The sequence below is a fragment of the Podarcis bocagei genome, assembly GCF_964188305.1.
Source record: "Podarcis bocagei genome assembly, chromosome: 17".
NCBI lineage: Eukaryota > Metazoa > Chordata > Lepidosauria > Squamata > Lacertidae > Podarcis > Podarcis bocagei.
In genome coordinates this window covers 38655253-38677518 of record NC_138143.1, presented here as the reverse complement: position 1 = coordinate 38677518, position 22266 = coordinate 38655253, and the positions used below count along the sequence as shown (strand labels likewise).

At 43.7% G+C, this 22266-nt stretch overlaps 1 protein-coding gene across 1 annotated transcript in view; it reads right to left on the bottom strand.

The window, feature by feature from the left end:
- CPLX1 (complexin 1) overlaps positions 1–22266 on the bottom strand; it is a 156258-nt gene that overhangs the window by 45642 nt on the left and 88350 nt on the right. Inside the window, exon 3 of the mRNA XM_081177094.1 lies at positions 19286–19461. Coding sequence (XP_081033220.1) covers positions 19286–19461 — 176 coding nt within the window. The remainder of the gene's footprint in view (positions 1–19285; positions 19462–22266) is intronic.

The following is a 22266-nucleotide window of genomic DNA, read 5'->3' as shown; positions in this document are numbered from 1 at the left end:
GGGGACGACAGAGAATGAGATGGTGGGACAGTGTTCTCAAAACTACTAACATGAGTTTGACCAAATTATGGGAGGCAGTGGAAGACAGGAGTGCCTGGTGTGCTTTGGTCCATGGGGTCACGAAGAGTCGGACATGACTGAATGACTAAACAACAACAAGGGATCAGCAACTGACTGCGTTTGAAGGGTACTGCTGGGCCTGCAAGTTGCCTACCTAGAAGGGTGGGGAAAGGCTGTGGAGGAAGCAGTTTCTATGGAAACTGAAGTTACTAGCAGGTCACTTTGGGGGAAGAGGAATTGAGACTTTGGCCCATTGACCTCTCATTCCAAACTTGAAACCATCCTCCAAGAAAACTAGTTGTTCACTGAGTGTTTAAAAGAATGCCTTTGCAACCATGACATCCCTGAAACTCACTGCCAGGTGAATGGGCTGGGGACCAATCAATACCTAAATATAGCTCAGGATGGCCGTGTGTCCTACTTTGCAGAGGACAACTGTCTGATTTGAAGGGCTGTCAGAAGACAGTGCTCTCTTTGAGAGAGTCCTCTGTTTGAACGACTGTCTGCTACAGTGTAAATATCAAGAACTATAAAAAGAGAGGAAAGAGGGTCCTGAAGTTGCCTATCAGTAATCAGCACTTGGACAGCAGTGTAAAGCAGGCAAACACCGGTCTTCTGCACTATGGTGAGATGTACTGTATTTCTACTTAAACCACAGTAATTATTTCTAAATTTGCATCTGTACATATGAATCAGCAGATGCAAATTTTTATATAAATCTGGCAGCTGTGGCAAGGAGTGTGTCTGCCCAGTTTAGGCGGGCGAGCCAGCTGCATCTGTTCCTTGAACAGGCAAATCAAGCTGGAGCAACGCATGCTCTGTGCACCACTGGCGTGCGGCCCTTCAGAAACGAATGTGGCCCTCTGTTGAATATATTTCCCTACCCCAGTATTCTACCTAATGGGAAGCCTCCAGGAGGATCCTCTGTGTTAGAGGCCTGTGAGGCAGTGGGAGAGGAATTAAAGTGTGCCACTGAGCTGCACGCATGGGAGACGGTGGGTAATTCTGTACGTAAAGACCAGGGGTGGTATTCAGCTGCGCTTTACCTAGAGTAGACCTACTGAAGCTAAGAGGACTAAGTTAGCCGTGTTCATTCATTTCAGCGGGCTTACTGTGAGTAAAACCTACATGAATACTAACCCAGATGTCAAGAACAACTTACAGAATGTTGCTGAGATTGCCAGCTCAGGAACTTGTGCCACTGAGTTCAATGGGACTTCCTTGCTTTCAAGTGGCTCAGTTTTAAAGCTCATCTGTTAGTTCCATCATTCCGTGGATCAGGCTATCAGAACTCATTTGAAGTGTAGGTTTTGGAGTCAGAGGATAGGGATGATGGAAGGGGGAAAGTGGTATTTACTTTATTTTTGCTGCTCCAATATGTCTAGGGAAGTCAAAGAACTTGACACTAATTAATAATATTTTGAATAGGACTAATATTTCCCTTCATTTCCATTTGAATTTTCCAGTTGAGAAGCTTTATGGTAAGTGACTGCAGCAATAATCAGTGATGTGCAGCAAGCCTTGATTTAAAATCTTTTCCCCCCAAAGACCTATCATATTAAGATTTTTTTTTAATTGTCTGTTACTATATACTATGCAAACTCCATCCATGCTGACAGGCAGCAAAGAAGTTTAAAAAGGGTCTAGATATGCAGATAGCTCGGGTTGTGGTGGTGGTGGCAGCTTTTAAGCAAGCAACTAGTTTGCTGAGGGAGGGGAAACTTTGCTTCTTCTTTGAACCTGCCTTGCCAATGCAGCCTGTATATCTTGTCCCTCAGAACTTAATGAAAACAGTAGAGGAGGTTCTACCTGTTGGGAAATACTTTTCTGACAGACTCTGGGTGATGATCTGCCAAACTGCAAGTGGTAGCCTTCCTAGTGAACAATTTACCAGACTGACTTTTGCCCACCAAGGCTGACGATTGGTTCTTTCTGGACAAGAAGAGGTATAACATGACTTCCTTTTCCAGCTGAGCCTTGCTTGAGCAACAAGGACTTCCTGAGCTCTGGTGTGGTCCTGCATCCTCACTTGTGCTTCGGTTCTGGGTTCTGGGTTGCTCCTGAGTGCTGGTTCGTCCTTCAGTCCTGACTTGTGGCTTGCTCTTGGACTTGGCCTTCCCATAGGAGGCAGTGAGGGCCACCAACCTGAGTGGCCATGGAGGAGAGGGCTCTTGACGGCTACCAGCTCTTGTGGCTATGCACTACCTCCACAACTGGAGGAAGCAATGCTTCTGAATACCAGTTGTTGGAAACTACAGGAGGGGAGAATGATCTTGTGTTTGAATCCTGCTTGCTGGTTTCCCACAGGAATCTGGTTGGCTACTGCAAAAACAGGATGCTGGAATAGATGGGCCATTGGTCTAATCCAACAGGCTTCTCTTATGTTCTCGGCCTCCTGGTTTGATCTATAATCCTGGCTTGTTGTTTCAGCTTGCTCTATTGAAATGATGGACATGAGGCAGGAGTTGATAATGCAGGTGAGCTGCGCACAGGTGAGCTGCAAGCAAGCTGCCGGCTAGCCTGTGGCGCCTCCTTTTATTGAGACAAATACTATGCAAACCAGGCAGATACATTTTGGGCTGTGACCTTTACACATCTTCCGGTCCCGAGATTGTGGGGTTGTACAAAGTTATTTTGGCACCTGTTTCCACCGCATCATTTTCCCCTTGCACAGTGTATGACGAAGGAGACAAAAGGTCTCAGAGACAAAGGTTACAGACAGGACACTGCAGACTACTGAGACCGCAAAAGGTTAGACAGAGGCAACAATGTTCAGACAGCCGTGGCTTGTCTGGGGTGTGTGTGTGCCCAGCACCCCAAGGTCACACGTGCAGGCAGAGTGTGGCTGCCTGCTGGTGGGGAGTGTGCTCCCTCTGGACCCCACTCCCCACTCCGCGATCATCCCTACATCTATGACTTCAAGGCCCCAGTTCCTGGCTCACCCTCAGACTGTTGCCCAAAGCCCAGCCCAGCCCCAACACAATTCAGTTGACAGGACTTGGTCTTTGAGATGAGTTGGCACTCCATACAAACCACCATGGTTTCAATATTTGCACATCAGACATTTTATACATCAAGCACTGAAAAGATCAAGAATGGGAGAGAGCTAATGTATTGTGAAAAGCTTTTATTCAAATGAGACCAGATGAGGAGATGCTACTCTGAAAAATGTGAGGAGATACTCTCTTGGAAAATGAGAAAAGGATTTTCACAAAGATGGAATTCAACAGAGATGAAAGTGAAGTTCTGCAGTCAGGAACAAAAAGACAAAGGCACAAGTGTAGGGTGGTGGTGGGGGACTTGGCTTGGCAGCAGTAATGTAAAAAGGAGTCAACTGGGTGTCTTAGTTGATCACAAGCTGAACATGAGGCAGCAGTGTGATGCAGCTGCTAAAATAAGCTAATGCTGTCTTAGGCTGCGTTAACAGAAGCGCACTGTCTAAATCAAAAGAAGGACTATTTCTGCTGTATTCTGCCTAGAGCATCCAGAGTACTGTGTCAAGTGTTTGCCAGCACATTTCAAGAACACTAACAAACTGGAGAATGTGTAGAAGAAGGTGACCAGAACGGTGCAAAGCCTAGAAACCATATTCCGTGAGAAATAGTTGAAAGAGCTGGCTATGTTTAGCCTGGAGAAGAGGAGGTTAAGGGGTGATATGATAGCCATGTTCAAATATATAAAAGGATGTCACATAGAGGAGAGAGAAAGGTTGTTTTCTGCTGCTCCAGAGAAGCGGACACGGAGCAATGGATCCAAACTACAAGAAAGAAGATTCCACCTAAACATTAGGAAGAACTTCCTGACAGTAAGAGCTGTTCGACAGTGGAATTTGCTGCCAAGGAGTGTGGTGGAGTCTCCTACTTTGGAGGTCTTTAAGCAGAGGCTTGACAACCATATGTCAGGAGTGCTCTGATGGGGTTTCCTGCTTGGCAGGGGGTTGGACTCGATGGCCCTTGTGGTCTCTTCCAACTCTATGATTCTATGATTCTAAGAGTATGTTCTCTGTTGCTCTAGAGGGTAGGGTCAGAGTTAGAAATCTCCCCAAAATGGCTTCTCTTTGGTTTGCATTAGAGCCAACATAACGATATGGGGGGTATCATTTATATTCCACAATTAAACTCAGATGCTCGGTTATGATGCCTATTTAGCAAAAATAGAGCCACTAACAAACAATATGGCCATTTGCCAGGCATTCTTTAACTGCGGGTTGGACTAGGTGACCCTTGAGGTCCCTTCCAGCCCTACGATGCTATGATTTTAAGAGAGAAGTTTCAGTGTGCTCAACAGAATCCCAAGGTTTACAAAAACTAAGGGGGCAACCACCCCTACAATTCAATGAAGATCACAGAATTCTGAGTGATGGAGAAATGGAAAACCAAGGGAGTGCCTTGCTGACTGGAATACTGCACAGAGTACTTCACACTGCAACAATTACCGTATTTTTCGCTCTATAGGACGCACTTTTTCCCTTCTAAAAAGTACAGGGGAAATGTGTGTGCGTCTTATGGAGTGAATGCAGGCTGCGTGGCTAAGCCCAAAGCCAGAACAGGGAGATGGAGTGCTGCGCAGCACTCTGTCTCGCTGTTCTAGCTTGGGGTTATCTGCGCAAAGCCTCCACAGGGCAGTGGGGTGCCTTCACCCCGCTGCCCTGCAGAGGCTTCACAGGCTGTCCCCGAAGCCAGAACAGCAAGAGGCTATCCCAGAAGCCAGATTCCTCTTGCTGTTCTGGCTTCTGGGGTTCAGCATTTTCTTCTTCTTGTTTCCTCCCCCCCCCCCAACTAGGTGCATCTTATCGTCCGGTGTGTCCTATAGAGCGAAAAATACGGTAGTTGCAGCTCCCACCAGTTACCCATATTTTTGTTTTAGGTTTCTTTTTACAACAACTACTACTACTAACCAACATTGTTATGGGAGCCATTATCTCAGTAGACTGTCCCTTCACATGCATAAGCGTGTTCTTGATTGTTCCTGCTCAGATTTTAAATACTTATTCAACAACTTCGCTCACTCGAGAATACAGATGATCCCCTTCCTCTATGGCTCATTTTTCACTTATAAACACCACACACACACACCCAATCCACATCCTTAAGTGTATGGCTCCATATGAGCTTGCTCTGGTCATGATCTTGGAGCAAGTTATCCTCAGCAGCACACACCACTACACCAGGATTTAATAGAAGGCACTAACTCGGTGGGGCCCCCAGTTGCTTTTCTGCAGATGGGTGAGGATGGAAGCAGTTCCACTATCTATGGTCTACGAGTATACATGGAACAGCTCCGTACCAGTGGATCCCATCACAGCCTGAGCTAAAATGAATCTGCCCTCCAAAATTCTCGTCTGAAAATGATGGTGGTAAATGTGTGTGTGTGTGTGTGTGTGTGTGTGTGTGTGTGTGTGTGTATTTGCAAATAATCTCTGACATTTGGTGTCAGATTTTCCACTAGTGGTCAGGTAGTGGCTCCTGACAGGTAGCAGTCAACATTGGATAGCTGGCATACAACCAGTAGCAGATGCTCACTTGATCTCTAGTTGGTCACTTTGCTGCTGCTTACAGGGGGTAGCGCAAGCAGAGAAAGGCTGTGAGGAACTTTGTTGTTGTTGTTTAGTCGTTTAGTCGTGTCCGACTCTTCGTGACCTCATGGACCAGAGCACGCCAGGCACTCCTGTCTTCCACTGCCTCCCGCAGTTTGGTCAGACTCAAGGAAGTTGGTGTGGTGCAAATGCACCGGCAGTTATCTGCTGGCGCATTTGCACTGCGCTGACCAAGCCACCGCCTTCCTGCTCTCCTTCTACCTCCCAGTAAGCAGCAGCGGTGAGACCAACTTGAGGTCAGGTCAGGACAACAGCCACACCCAACCCCACCATGTTTTCTGCTCCTACATACAGCAGGCATCAGTGCTTGACTGTTCTCAGGAGATGGCTTGCTAATAGCACATAGCACATTTTCTGTTAACTTCCTTCCATCCATTTCATCCATCAATACACTCAAATTTCAACCAATTAATGTAAAATATTGAGATTAGATTTTGAGATCAGCATCCAAACTGTGACACTGGCGAGGGTGGGGAGTTGCTAAATTCTTCAAAGTGATTTTATTTCAGCTCCTGTCTAATTGAAGCCATCTGGCCATGACGAAATGTCACTGCACAGTCCTGCACCATCACACAGGAAGCGGAGATGGACTCATATTTTTTTTTACTGCTGGATCACTAGCTCATCACTTGGTATAAATCTAAAGTAACCTTGCTTTGTCCTTTACCAGCTCTGTGTGTTTCCTGGAGCAATGCAGCTGACTGCAGACTGGGTTCCCCCACCCCCAACCTGCCATGAGTATTATGTCATTCACACTATGCAAAATAGCCATTTCCCCACATTGTTACTTTCTAACCCCCCCCCCCCCAAAAAAAGACAAGGAATATGACAGATCTAAACAACACAGTGAAGCTTATATAACCTAATGAATGGAATCTGTGGCTGGCAGACTTTCCTTTTAGGCAAACCCATCAAACGAAGCGAAATTAGATTGATCAGCAACAGAGCACACCTTTGGGGCACGGCACCATAGGAAGCCAGAACCAGGAGCATTGATGTACCGACAAGGCACTACTTAGAATCTGAAGGCCAAATGAGTGTGGTTAAATGCACAGCTTTTATTTTGGAGTCAGGGGTGGGGAGTAGGAAGGGCTCCTCTAAGCCTCTAGGCTACACACCCTCCCTCGTTTGAGACAGAGAAATCCAGAGCTAATTGCTTTCAGATATGCACTCCTTGTCCTACTGCCTGAAGTGGGGCAGCCCCAGAAGAAATTTGACCACTGAATTCTGCTTATCAGACCAAGTGCTATGATCTCATTTGCTTTCATAGGGCACTACTAGGAGTGGGATACACCAAGGCACTGTGGGAGGATAAACCAAATTAGCAACTCTGGCAACAAGAATGCAGCAGAGGTATATTGCTGAGGTGCCGAAGTATTTTATCTAAATACTTATTAGACTGAATTGGATATTGTCAGGGGTTCAGGAGCAGAGGCGAGGGCAAGGGAGGAAACAGAGAGCGAGGGGGAGGAGGCCGAAGAAAAGATGAGTGATGACGACGACCCGAGATCTCCGAGTCTTTCCAGTGAATCAGAAGATTCACAGAAAGGAGCGCCAGTGGCCAGAGCAAGGGGGGAGCCTAGGGGGACACCCCAGGGAGAAGGGTCCAGAGGGGGCTCAGAGGGCAGCAGTTGGAAATCGGGGCCAGCGTCACCAACAGAGCGCAGTGGAGAGGAAGGGCGCCAGGTACCGAGCTCTGGCAGCTCGCAGCAGGGAGGAGGGCATGAGTCAGGAGTGGCCACACCTCCATCGAGGAGCGAAGAAACGGTTAAGCGGAAAGTGGAAGGTTGGGCGCGCGCGCCAAGTTCAAATGCACAGGAAGGTGGCGCAGTAAGCAGCCCGGAAAGGGAGCCAGGTCCTAAAGCCCGACGCAAGGAGACAGAAGGGTCCGGGGGGTCCGCGTCAGAAGAGTCCAGGAAGGAAGAGACAGCGGGGGGCAGAGGGACCCAGAGAAGAACGGTCAGGCGGAAAAGGTGGAGTAAGGCTAGGGTATTAAGCTGGTGTACAGGAGGCGGAGACTCAGACGGAGCTTCGCCGGTCTAACCCATAAGACGTAGAGCTGCACGCAGCAGCTTGAGAATGGAAACTGTAACTCAATAAAGACTTTTATAAAGTGAATGCTGGCTAGCGTGATCCTCTGTGAGCTAGGATCTGGAAGCAGCTCTGACAGATATGTTCCAGTTTTGAAGCCTAGGTTGCAAAGATAGATTTCGATGGTGTAGAAATGTGTGTGTCTGTGAGTATTAAAATACATTTTGTATGAACCCCCCCCCCTTTAACTTGCTCGGTACCATTTTTCAGTCTGATGTCTGCTTCTTTCATTCTTTTAAATGATTGCAGGGGTGGGGGCGGGGACTGACCAAAGTCATGGGGAAAGGGAGGCATTTATGACACTGCTGAAAACATGGGGGGGGGAGGGGACGACCCAGAGTGGTTTCTGAATGAGTTAAAAAGTTTGCAGCATCTTATTCAAAATAATAGTGTGAAGGGACCGAGCAACGGGAGCTCACCCCGTCATGGGGATTCAAACTGCCGACCTTCTGATTGTAGGCTCTGTGGTTTAACCCACAGCACCACCCGCGTCCCTGTCCTTGAATAGAGCCATGAAATGTGACGCTGTGGGTTAAACCACAGAGCCTAGGACTTGCTGATCAGAAGGTTGGCGGTTTGAATCCCCACGACGGGGTGAGCTCCCGTTACTTGGTCCCTGCTCCTGCCAACCTAGCAGTTTGAAAGCATGTCAAAGTACAAGTAGATAAATAGGTACCGCTCCAGCAGGAAGGTAAATGGCATTTCCGTGATCTGCTCTGGTTTGCCAGAAGCGGCTTAATAATGCTGGCCACCTGACCGGGAAGCTGTACGCTGGCTCCCTCAGCCAATAAAGTGAGATGAGCGCCGCAACCCCAGAGTCGGTCACGACTGGACCTAATGGACAGGGGTCCCTTTACCTTTACCTTTAAGGTGTCCGCAACTAGACTTAATGGTCAGGGGTCCCTTTACCTTTTTAAGGCATCTTAATTCATACAATGACTTTTGCAAAACTTTCCTATAAGATAGCAGGTATTTACTCTTGCTTGTTTCAATGAAAGCTCATCTGTTAATTCACTTGTACAGGCATCCCATTCATGCCCAGTGCCATCTCTGATATATTCAAAGGTCAACAGTAGCCCCCTATATTTCAAATCTATTGCATATAATGGATTATTAAACAGTCTTTCCCATTTCACGCAGGTTTCTGAGGACAAGCAACTGACACTTATTAGGACATAAATGAAATGTCCAAATGCCTCAAACAGCGCAATTCATTTTGACTAGTGTAGACTTACAAGAGGAGCCAATTTGTAATGTCTACCCAATCAGGTATTTATTATGTCAGCGGGCAAAAAGCTAAACTAAGCCAGCTGTGGTCCTCCTGAATAATTTCAGATGAAATGACTTTCTCGGGGGGGGGGGGGAGAGATCTGTTTGCTTCACAGCTACAGCATTTAATACTAATAATACAGGGTTGCCATATTTCAAAAAGTGAAAATCTGGACACAAAAGTTGCTCAGCTTTTTTTTTTTTTTTTTGCAAAGTTGCTGTTAGTTTTTGTTAGCTGAAATATGCAATGCTGTTAAGAATCATAAGAATGGTTCCAAACCATTCTCAAAATTCTCCTCTACATATATTGACATTAACTATTCCCTGGATTTCCTCTGAATAGTCAAATATTTGCTGAATGGTCTTTGAATATTCAGTACTGGTATTCTACATCCAATGAAACTGATTTCCATCTTTGATATTTCAATTCTGCATTTGATAATTGATACATTAGTATTTACTGATAGCACTGGGCAACAATTTTTTTACTTTTTGAATATTGTCTAGATTTCTACAAATGATTTAGGGTATTTTTGCACTGCTGAATCAGGAAATGGTATCCGTTTCTCTCCATCAGGTCAGGTTTTTGTGCTATGTTGATTTGAAAAAAATCAGATCTTGTGACAAAATCGATTACATTTTTGTGGCATTATCAGCTGATTTTTGTCAACACATATCATCCTAAATATGTTTTTAAGAGAGAAAAAAAAGTTTTTCCAACAACATATATTGATTACCTGATAGAAACATCGATTACTGTAAACTGAATGGTGGGCATTGATAAAGGTAAGTACACATAAATTGCATGTTGCTTCACCATTTTTCAAACTTCAGGGCTTGAACTTCCGTTTCTTGGAACTCCTGGAATGCTCAGTGGCAGGGAGGTCTCTCTTCAGAGTCCAACAGTAGTCAGCCATCATGACTGCGTCCCAGCGACCCTGATACCTGGTCTCCATCTCTTTCATGTCCTGATGGAATCTCTCCCCCTGCTCGTCACTCATTGAACCCAGGTTCTCATGAAACTGGTCCATATGTGAAAATAGGCAGTGCATCTTGATGCTCATGTTGCAGCCCAGGTTTCTGAAAGCAGTCAGCTTGATGTGCAGCGGTGGGAAGAGTATTCTGTCTCTGTCCACCAGAGGGTCGTTGATGACGTTCCTTTTTCTGCAAGGCACCAATTCCTCCCGCACAGGCCAGTCCTTCTTTGTGTAATGCTGAGCACGGTCCCTACTATCCCACATGCACAGAAAACATGGGTACTTGGTGAAGCCAGACTGTTGTCCCAACAAAAAGTTCACCATCTTCAGGTCAACACAAATAAACCACTTATGCTGATCATAACCAATTTTCTCCAGCACATACTTCACCGCTTCATAGTTCTCCTTCAGTGTACTCGAGTGAGCCAGGGGTATAGAGGCAAACTGGTTGCCGTTGTGTAGCAGAACACATTTCAGTGATCGCTTGCTGCTATCAATGAACAGTCTCCAATCTTTGGGTTCATACTGTGGCACTCCAAGCTTGAGCAGAAGCTGTGCAATATCTGCACAGTACACCAAGTCCTTCTCTTCCGAGAAAAAACGGAGGTACTCTTGATGCCTGTTGCGGAAGAAGCTGATGCGAGCAGTGTCAGAGAGGAGGTTTTTTTCCTTCAATCTGGATGCCAACAGTTCGGCAGAGTCCATTGACAATTCTTCGTGGGGCGGCTGCCCCATTAACTTCGTTTTGATCCCCCAACTTTATGCTTTGCTGCACCAATTTATGGAAGACTTCGAGGTTTTATGACTTCAAACTGAACCCTTTTCGACATAATCACCCAGAACTATCGGACCTGAATACTTCTTGTCATTAAAATAATCATTTCCAATTAAAACAATTATTCGACACAGCATTTTACCCCCCCCCCCCAACTTCTTCTAAAATGCTCCACACAAGCGTACATGTGAATAAAAATGTAAAAAAACGACATGTGGCCATAACTCAAAAACTTGACCTGATTGAGCAAAACCAATGTGATTTTTGGATTCAGCGCATCAGATTCGTCCTAAATCAACTGAAAAAAACGCAGACAACAAATTTGTTGTTGACCAGTGTAGTATTTCATAGCAAACATACCATACTATTTAGTATTTGGCAATATTTGCTGAATGTCATGTAATGGTCCTTAGGATTTGATAGAAGTATTTAGGATTTAATAGAAGACATGCAATTACATTTATTTAGTATCTGACAACTGCCAACTTATGAGACTTCATGTTTGACACCTTCCAATGTCAAAATCACCAAGAGATATCAACAAGAGTATAGCACTCAATTTCTGAGGTAAAATTTTAAATCTCAGATATAAAATTTGAATGGCGAGAAGTCACATGTAGACAAATTTCACCCACCCGCAATAAATGGTGGTTTGCTCAAGTTAATAGTCATAGCTACAAGTCTCAAACTACCAAAATGCTATGGGTCATGACAGAAGTAAACTATCCTGTATACCAATGATTCCCAATCTCCACCACCCCATGGGACACTTGAAAATTGTTGAGGGTCTTGGTGGATCAGTTGGGGGGGGGGGGGTTCTGCCTGTTGTCTCAATTGTGATGCACTGTGCTAGATGCTGTGTGATCTTTAATTCTATTTTATTTCTTTTTTTATTTCTTACATTGCATTGCGTTCTATAACAGTTTGAATTCCATAGAATTAAAATTGTAATGTTCTTCACAGGCATGCTGTGGAGCACTTGAATAAAGCTTGCGGATCACTGGTGGTCTAGTGGCTCACAGTTTGGAAATCCCTGCTGTGTACACTTAATTGAGTGTATTGTCCATTGAATTAAATGGGGAGTGTCTGTGAGTAGACATGTATAGGACTGCACCGTTCAAGCCTTTGGGGGCTGACTGACCTCAATTTCTTCAGCAAGCTCTAATATGACGATTAACTGGTGTGGGTCTGCTGACAGGACTGCTGACAATGACAGTGGAGAGGAGCCATAATTCCATAGCAGAGCTTCTGCATTCAAGCTCCTAGGTTCAATTCCAAGCATTTCTAGGTTAAGTACTTAATTCGTTCCGGAGGTCCATTCTTAACCTGAAACTGTTCTTAACCTGAAGCACCACTTTAGCTAATGGGGCCTCCTGCTGCCGTCGTGCCGCCGGAGCACGATTTCTGTTCTCATCCTGAAGCAAAGTTCTTAACCCAAGGTAATATTTCTGGGTTAGCGGAGTCTGTAACCTGAAGCTTATGTAACCTGAAGCGTCTGTAACCCGAGGTACCACTGTATTAAACTATGATGACCTTCATTCTACCTCAGGAACAGTGTAAAGATAAAGGTACCCCTGACTATTAGGTCCAGTCGTGACTGACTCTGGGGTTGTGGCGCTCATCTCGCTCTATAGGCCGAGGGAGCCGGTTTTTGTCGGCAGACAGCTTCTGGGTCATGTGGCCAGCATGACTAAGCCGCTTCTGGCGAACCAGAGCAGCACACGGAAACGCTGTTTACCTTCCCGCTGGAGCGGTAACTATTTATCTACTTGCACTTGACGTGCTTTCGAACTGCTAGGTGGGTAAAACCTGGGACCGAACAACGGGAACTCACCCCGTTGCAGGGATTTAAACCACCGACCTTCTGATCAGCAAGCCCTAGGCTCTGTGGTTTAGACCACAGTGCCACCTGCATCCCTGGAAAGTTGATGCCAGTCTCTGCAGACAATATTGAGCTAGATGGATCAGTGTTCTGACTCAGGGTAAGGCAGCTTCCTATGTTCCTAATTGCTCATATATTCCTAGATCTCGGGTGAGATCCTGCCTCACTGGAACATGGAAGCATTAAACTATGATGACCTTCATTCCACCTCAAGAACAGTGTAGCTTTTCATTAAAAAAAATAATTCAACCTGCTTCTGAGTTGTTCTGAGCTGTCTCTGCTTTAATTTGTGTTTCTGGTTCCAGGATGTTCTTATAAAGCAAACCTCCTTGTTCTCCCCATTCACTATAATGGGGGATCTAAAAATGCCTATCACAAGAACATCCTTGTGGAATTCCCACCAACGCACATAGGCTCTGTGATAGGGCATGTAGGAATTTATCGACAGAGTCGTCCATGAAGAAAGGGGTCCCTGGAATGAAAGATCTGCATTAGAGAAGAAGGTGTTTTTAAATTTAATGGAAACTTGGCTGTCCTTCCAATAAAATGGGAAGCCTTGAGTGACAGTGGCTATACCAGGGCTATCAATCTTTGCTTAGCTCAAGCAAGGACCTTTTCAGCAACACAGCACAGCCACTCTAGAAAACCTCAAAAGAAGCTGCAAATAGGGATGGACAAGTGTGTTATTTTTGGTTTCTCCCAGTTCCTCCTTTTGCCAGTCTTCAGTTCTCCACATTTCCACATCAGTTTGTGTTTGGTTTTGTTTTGTTAAAGTCCTCATGAAAATTCATCAGCACTTTAGTGCAAATTTCTTATAATATGCTCATTTTCATGCAATTTTGCCCAATATACACCTTTTTGCAAAGCAACTTCCTCTACTAGAATACATTTTGAATGCTGTTTTCTATAATGCTTTCCCTCTATATGTGTACTTCAACCAAGTATATATTTGTACACATTACTTGGTTGGAGATCTGCATTGCAAAATTTGGAGAAATGTGAATTTTCGAAGGATGCTTGTATTTCGATTCACATATTGTTCCGGAAAGAGCACCTTAGCGAAGCTTGTCTTTAAAAATGAACTGAATCAAATTTATCCCCCACTGCTAGCTGCAAGGACACAGAAAGGTTTGACTCATTGGGGTTTTCACTGTTCTGTTCTGTTCTGCTCTGCTCTGTTAGATGTAGCTTAGAAATTTCGTTCTAATCTCTCGTGAATTTTTTCTTTGCTTTTTTTGTACTCTTTGCAAATAGGAGCTTTGTTTAGGTAAAATAAGAACCAAACAGAACTAGACGTTCCGGAAGAGCTGGGATTTGCTAAGGAAGCATGAGGGACCGAGCTGCCCAGATCTCATTAGGAGTCAAGAGGAGGCTTTGATACATATATTGATTTGACACCTTGCTGAGTTTTAGCCTTTAAGGGAATTAGGTACCCACAGCTCCCTGGATTTCAAAGGGAAATCTTCATCCCTAGTTTCAAGCAATTTAGAAAGCTGTTCTGCTTCCATGTGCCTGGTATGACCTTCAGGCATCCTTCAAATTCCACCTAATTCATGTCAATGTCACTTTCCACTGGGTCAGTGTTGGTGCTGACCTTTAAAGCCCTAAACAGCTTCACCCCTGTATACCTAAAGAAGTGTCTCCACCCCCAACATTCAGCCTGGACACTGAGATCAAGCACTGAGGGCCTTCTGGCGGTTCCCTCACTGTGAAAAGTGAAGCTACAGCGAACCAGGCAGAGGGCCTTCTCAGTGGTGGTGCCCACCCTGTGGAACACCCTCCCATCAGAAGTCAAGGAAATAAACAACTATTTGACTTTTAGAAGACATCTGAAGGCAGCCCTGTTTAGGGAAGTTTTTAATGATTGATATTTTATCACTTTATTATTATTAATAATAATATTCTGTTGGGAGCTACTCAGAGTTGCTGGGGAAACCCAACCAGATAGGCAGGGTATAATTAAATTACTACTACTACCGTATTTTTCAGTGTATAACACACACACCCCATGTGTAACACGACCCCTATTTTGGGGGACTTAAAATAAAGAAATACCCCATATGCAATATCCATGTATAAGACAACCCCCAATTTTAAATCTGAAAAAAATAGGGGGGCATAGTCTTATACATGGAAAAATAGGGTTATTGGTTGGCCTTGGCCAAAATCCCAATAAACCCAGTGGGAAAGAACATTGATGTGAACTGTATTAAATTATTATTCCCCCACCACTCCCAGGCTCCGGTAATTGCCCCTCTTCCAAAAAAAAAAACAAAAGGTCATCAAGGTGACCAAATCCATTTCAGTACCAAGCATAAGCCTCAAATCAGACTGGGTCTAAATTATCCACTTCCTCCAGGTGTGCTGGGCCCAGGGGTTAACCCGAGCTACGCAGTCCAGGTCCGGTCCCGAATCCAGCGCCGAGGGCCTTCTGGCGGTTCCCTCATTGTGAGAAGTGAGGTTACAGGGAACCAGACAGAGGGCCTTCTTGGTAGTGGCGCCCACCCTGTGGAACGCCCTCCCTTCAGATGTCAAGGAAATAAGCAGCTATCCTATCTTTAAAAGACATCTGGGAAGTTTTTAATATTTAATGCTGTACTGTTTTTAACATTTGATTGGGAGCCGCCCAGAGTGGCTGGGGAAACTCAGCCAGATCAGCGGGGTATAAATTATTATTATTATTATTATTATTATTATTATTATTATTATTATTATTAATTATCCAAGGATTCCGTGAGAAGTCAGCCCAACAGGGCCAAGGCAGGAAATCAGGCTAGGTCAGGCACAGGGTCTTAGGCAAGTTCCAAAAAGCAGCAATGTTGCTCCCACAACCTGGGGTGGGGTCCGGTAGCCTTTTATCTTTGTCGGGGTAACAGCTGGTCCTGCTCCCCCGGTGACTCAGCTCCCTGTCCGAAGGTGAGCACTCCTCCTGAGAGTACTCAGGTCTCTCCTTCTCTCAGACCTGAGTCTCTACAGCTCGGGAGACGTCGGTGGGTTACTAGACCCAGGGGCCACCTCAGCCTCTCCTGACCCAACTGGTAGTGGAGCAGCTGTAAGCGATGGCCCAGCTGGAGGCAACGAGGTCATCCCTGCATCTGGAGCCAGGGCAGGATCAGGCCCCTGACTTGGCCCAGCTGGTGTTTGTTGCAGGGGAACCTGTGCAGACTGGGGATCTTCAGAATCAAGCCCCGGACTCGGTTCAAATGACGCCTGAGGCAGAGGATCCGGTGTGGACTGAGACTCCTCTGGTTCCGAGTCCAAGCCCGAGTCCCAGGGCATCACACCAGGCATGCCTGAAGCTGGAATGTTCTCCCCAGCTGGTGCCCACAGTATGGCTTTTCAGGCAACAGGTGAAGGGTTTTTTGGTCTCCCGGGCCTTTTGATTATAATGTGTACCTCTATTTAAGTGCGTTTAGATCTTAACAGAATGGCGTGCCGCCCACTCCCAGCAGTGGCCATCTGAATAAGCTTCTACAGCACAGAAGGGCTGAATAGTGAATCCTGGTTAAGAGTTTATTCATATATCCTGTTCATTTGCATGATGATTACACTGTTACCACACATAACAGTCTGGCCATTTTAACTCAAGCAGAAGAAGACCAGAAGCTGTTAAACAGACTATTGGTTGGTTGGTTGATTGGTTGGTTGGTTGGTTGGTGGTGTTTTTAATCAATTTTATTAAATGTTTTCAACCTAATATACAATAAGATTCAAACTAAACTAAAAAGAATAATGAAAAACCATATACCAAACAGAAAAAACTAAAGAGAAAAAGAAAGGAAGGTACATGAATAATAATCCTCATATGATCCTCATAAAACACAAAATTATAAATATATCTATGTAGCCCTCAGTCACAGTTTTATCTTAGAGAGTTGAATTCTCCCACCTCCCTGTACATATCTTCATTTATTACCAATATATGTAAAGATACACATCTAGTTAATACTACTAACCACCAAAAATCAAAGATCACACAAGAAACCCAATCCAAAAGAAAAATGAAAAAGAGAAGAAAGTTAGAGAAAGAAGAACTATTGGTTGGTTGATCAAAGTTGTTGTATGCAAAGTACTGCACCATGAACACTAATTTTTTAATCAAAATACGTAAAATTCAAAGGAGGTGGGCCCCCAGTTTATTACATAGATTACCAACAGTTTCAAATAATAATAAAGCCAACGCAACAAACAGGAAGATTCAATATTTCAAGAGAATAATCTAGACGTAATGCAGAACAAGTACAGAACAAAATAAAAAACAACAGGCCAAAATAATAAAAAAATTAAAAACTAAGTCACATGACAGGTTCTAATCTTACTGCACCCCAATGGACCATAGCACTGTGGCTTGTATACCATCCAGAGGGCCTGTCCGTCAAAGGGAGACATTGAAGACTGGCAATGATAGGACACCCTCTTCTCCATCCCACCCCCAGCTGTTCAGGGTGCTAATACTGGTCTTACTGCACTCCAAGGGGGTGGGGGGTCACAGTAGCTTGGTTTAGGATGGTGACCCAAGCCAGGTGCCGAACTGAAGTGTATTAAGCATTCCTATCACTTGCTCTGAGATGGTGCTAAAAATATAATAATAATAATGAAAAGGGCATTGTTGAAAGAGAATTGCTAAGCATATGAGCTGTTTGATATTTGTTTTGCTCTGGGGGGTACGGTCCGCAATTATCCTCTGATTCTTTTAAAATGAATTTATGGTAACTAGATTAAAATGCAGGCAATATCCAATATTGCAAATGAAAGGTGTTTATTACAGTACAGAACATTGCCGTTTGTTTATTTATTTATGCAGCTAAATATCCATAATGATCCGAAATAGCAATATAAGCATTTGAAATAAGTTTTTTGGGGGGCACTTTGCGTGCCTCCCTTCTTCAAAACGAAACAAAACCCCTCTTTATTTTATATTTTAAATTACCAATAGCGTTTAATAGTCGTAAAAGTTAAGACACGCTATTTATGAAACCCATTAATCCTTGGTGCTAGTTGAAATTCACATCGTTGGGGAGTTATCAATAATTAAAAGGGAAGATGTCATTAAAGTCTGCTGGAGAGGACACGGCAGTCACCTGGGATGTAAACTTTATCTTCAGAATTATAGAACATGATTAATGGGGAGGGAAAAGTATTATCTCCGTTTAAGGCCCCTGACCTTCAGAGAAGCCCAGAATATTCTTCTGCCTGCAGACAGCTATGGCAGTGGGGCGGGAAGTCTCAGATGCGGAATGAATATTCTACATTACCCAGCAGGAAAATAACATCTTCGAACCTGAATTTTCACATAACAAGTTTTTTTCCCCTCTTTTGAGCCAGTTTTTTGGGGGCTTCCAGCGATATCAACCTTCCCCACTCCCCCTTCCAGCAATATGTTTGTAAAATATAGCCAGATAGGATGATGTTCCCTCTCCTACCCAACACATGTGCTGTTCTGGGAATTCTCCTAACCTCTCAAAGCTGATTTATGGGGGGCAGGGGAAGGACAGAGCAAAAGTTGGACTCATCACACAGCCTCCTTCAAGCACAACTTTTAAGTTGAATCCAGCCTGCTGAAACTAGGGAATTTTGCTAAAATGCCCCCAAACCTGTTTTGTTCTGATTCCTCTCCAGTCTCCCATGTGATTCAGGTAGTGAAGTAGTCATTGATGTATTATAACATCAAAAACTGAAGAGGTGCCTTTCATCCAGAAGAAGGGAGATCTACATCGGGTGAGTGTGTGTGTGTGCTCACTACAGAGAAGTCCCTGTTCTGGGTCCATACAAAATAGCTCTATCTTAACTTTCAGTCAACAGGAGCCCTTTGCTGTACACAATGAATTATGCATTTATGTAGCACACAGTTACAAAATTAGTAAACCTACATCAATCTACAGTTTGCTGTACTGTAACCTCTGGTGATTCTATTTATTGGCACTTAATTTTCTCTCCAGATGCTACATAGCTAGCGTGAACGAGACTAAAAGTGAAATTAGAGATATGTGGTGATAACTGGAGTCTTGGGAATTCTGGAACGCCTGGTAAAATATTTTTTAATACCTGCAATATATTTGGATATGTGTATGTGGTACAAAGCTTCCCTCTTCAAAGACCTTCCACACATTAGAAGTACAACTCAGAAAGCTGACACTCCCTAGAAAACCATATCAAAAGCAAACAGTGATAAATAAATCATCCGCCCATCAAAGAGGCTCTAAGTAGAGCTTTGAATCCAGAAAAGGATGGAGGGAGGAAATGAGAAATATCATTTTGGGCCTTCTCACACAAGGCTTTTGGTGATTTCCACCCCAAAATCAGTTTATATTGAGAATGCAAAACATGCATTAGCCAAAATGCTCATATGAATTTAAAATGTGTCTTTCACACATAAACAACCCCACATTCAAATAATTAGTGAGAGAGACACTCCAAGCAACTGAAACCATGTGAATCCCATTTTTGGCCAAAAAATTACAATCCGGCCACTGTGATTGGAATGCCTTGGCGAAAGATTTCACTGTTATTAAAACCTTCTGCAACTTCCAATTGGCTGCAGGAGCTCCCTGCAGCCAATCAGAAGCTGCGCTTTGGTTTCCGAATGTTTGCTTATGTCCCAGCTGGACTCTGATCAGTCTGATAGTGGGTCTTACCTTATCCCGAATCCCTTGCCTCACATTTTCCCTTTCAGCCTCCATCTTGGCATATTTAGCTTTCCTCTCTTCTTCCTGCTGCCGAAGGGCTTCCTGTCGTTCTTCTTCCTTCTTGGCAGCATCTGGATCCTTCTCTTCTTCTCCACCCAGCATCTTCCCCATGTCTTTGGTAGCCCCTAAGGAAAGAGAGCAACGAAAAGGCAATGTGAGGAGGAACCGAGACACTAAGAAGAACCTTTGTGGGCGAGTACAATGTTGCCCTTGTGCATGAGGAGCTGAATCCAGTTACTTTATTTTTAAAAAGGAGTCACCTTACAAAGAAGGAGGTTGGATTCAGAGAAGCCTTTTGAAAACAGAAGGAGACAGAATAAGGTAAATGTTGCTGATTTCCCCCACATGGACCCTCTTGCCAATCAACTGGTAACTTTATTTCCAACGCATGACAGTTTGCACATGCTCATTTCTAAATCTGTTCTACCTCTCATCCACATCAACCTGTGATTTATTTATTTTAAAAATGCATTGCATATGTTTTGTTCAGCATTTCTGTATACTTTTTATGCATTTTTGGTGCCTTTTACCCTAAAATGCACATTTTATATGCATTTTGCTGTCTTCTACAGCAGGGATGTCCAGCAGGTCAATTGTGATCTACTGGTAGATCCTTGTGAGGTTTTGGTAGATCGTGGGTCGATCTCTGGCTACCTTTCCTCAGTGTCATTGAAACTGACTCCTGCCCCGCCCCCTCGCCCCGCCCTCCATTGTTGTCTGATCAGGGAAGACTGAGCTTTCTCTTTGTGGCTGTTTTCATTCAAAATGTTATTTTCCCCTTTGACCCTTGCCTTTAACCCCCCCCAAAAAAACCCGAAACTTTCCTCCTAAGAAAGTATTTATATAAAAATGGGGCTTTCCTCCTCCATAAAAAAGCACAACAACTCTGACCTGAAACCCCCCCCCCCCATGGGACTTTTCTCCTCCCTAATAAAAACTCAACAACTTTGACCTGAACCCCAAAAAAACTGGGGGAGATCTTTGCCAGATTTTAATTCTGAAAGTGGATCGCAATCTCTCGGGAGTTGGCCACCCCTGTTCTAAAGCACTGAAAAATTCAGAGAAGGGTGAAAACTGAATGAGAGCTGCTTTCCAAGCTGAGCATTGGTCAGGGAAGTGCAAATCAGGTCAGTTTACTTAACAATCTGAAGCAAGTAAAATCAAGCATCCTCACTGGCCCCTCCCAAGTTATTCTGGCATGTCTTCCGTGTCCTCCAGAGTGGATATTCAGTGGGTACAGGAAGGAAGGAGAAACCACCCCTTTCGAAAAGTGGACATCTGCTCACACAACTCTAAATCCAATTCATGCTGTTGTTACTGTGGCTTCAGGAGTAAACCTGGAGGAAAACTCTTGTGGGACATCTTCAGGGAAAGAAGAAGCTAAGGAGTAAACCCTACCCTCTTATACCCTTTTACAAGTCCACCACATATGAAAGAATGTTCCCTCTACCTCTTTGCATCTCCAGCACTTAACTGATTCAGTCTTATGCATCTTAGTAAGCCTACTTGGAGTTAAATACCATCTGTAAATCATTTTCAAGTAGTTCTCCTTCAAATAATAACATGCTGTGAACTTCAAGTCACTTTTCTAGAGTTTTTCCCAGAGGTTAAAATCTATATTGTGACCTATTTCTATTGCCCAGTGTGTTATTGAGGCTTTAACAAGCTTGTCTTTTGTTTCCCACTCTAATAACAAATTTTACATTTTAGACAAAAGTTTCTCTTTGTTTTGTAAAAGTTCTTTTTTGAATTATGAGCTTTGATCCAGAAAACCATTTCCCCCCTATCTAATTTAAACATTTCATGTAAATGATGGTATTGTAACCAGTCCGGAACATGGCTCCTTACATTTTCCATTGATCTCAGTTTGAGTCCCCCCACTCCACCCTGTAAAGTACAGCAATTCCCTGTAGGTTGCCCACTGTCTATCCATATTAACTCTCTTAATAGAAATAGCCTTCTTCCCTTCCAGAAGATTTTTATATTTCTCCCAAACTCTATACAGATTCTTCCTAAGAATACAGTTCATAAAACTTTTATAAATTTTCACCTTCCCATACCAAAGACATGTATGCCAGCCAAATTTTAAGTCATGACCTTCTAAGTCCAGGATGTCTACATTATCCAATGTAATCCATTCTTTTAACCAACACAAACAGGCTGCCTCATAATACATTTGCAGGTCTGACAGGGCAAAGCCTCCTTTTTCTTTTATGTCTATCATAATTTTATGTTTGATTCTTGGCTTTCCCCCCATGTGAGATAAATTTAGAAATATCCTTCTTCCATTCTTTGAAGCAGCCTAAATTATTTTCAGCTGGACTTGATTGGAATAAAAACAGCATCCTGAGCAATAGATTCATTATAATAGCTGAGATTCTGTCAAGCAGGGAGACCTTCATTCTCTCCCAAATCTCCAACTCTTTCTTGATCTCTTTCCACCGTTTAACATGTAAGTTCAGATTTCTTACTGTCAGCCAGATTCTCAAATATCTAACTTTTTTACATATTTGCAAACCAGACATTTTTTCTAACATATTTTTCGACTTATCATTCATGTTTTTCACCAACATTTTTTTTAATCTGAATTTATTTTAAACCCTGACATGCTTCCTCATATGATAGACAACAGTCCATGCAGAATGGCCACTTAAAGTCCATATATATATATATATATATACATACACATTTACATATAATATGCATCAGTCCATACATACGGTCAAGGACAAGTAAATCCTGTTTCTTCCCATTCCCAAATAAAGAGAATAAACAGGGGGGTTGTGTACTGCCTGATCAATGTGCATAGACTCCAAATGATGCTGTCAACTGTGCACAATCTAGTGGCATAAATAGAGTATCTCACCCTTCGCTAGGTCACTAAGCATATGGTTCCCTTGAAAAATATTCCCTTGAAGAGATACTATGTA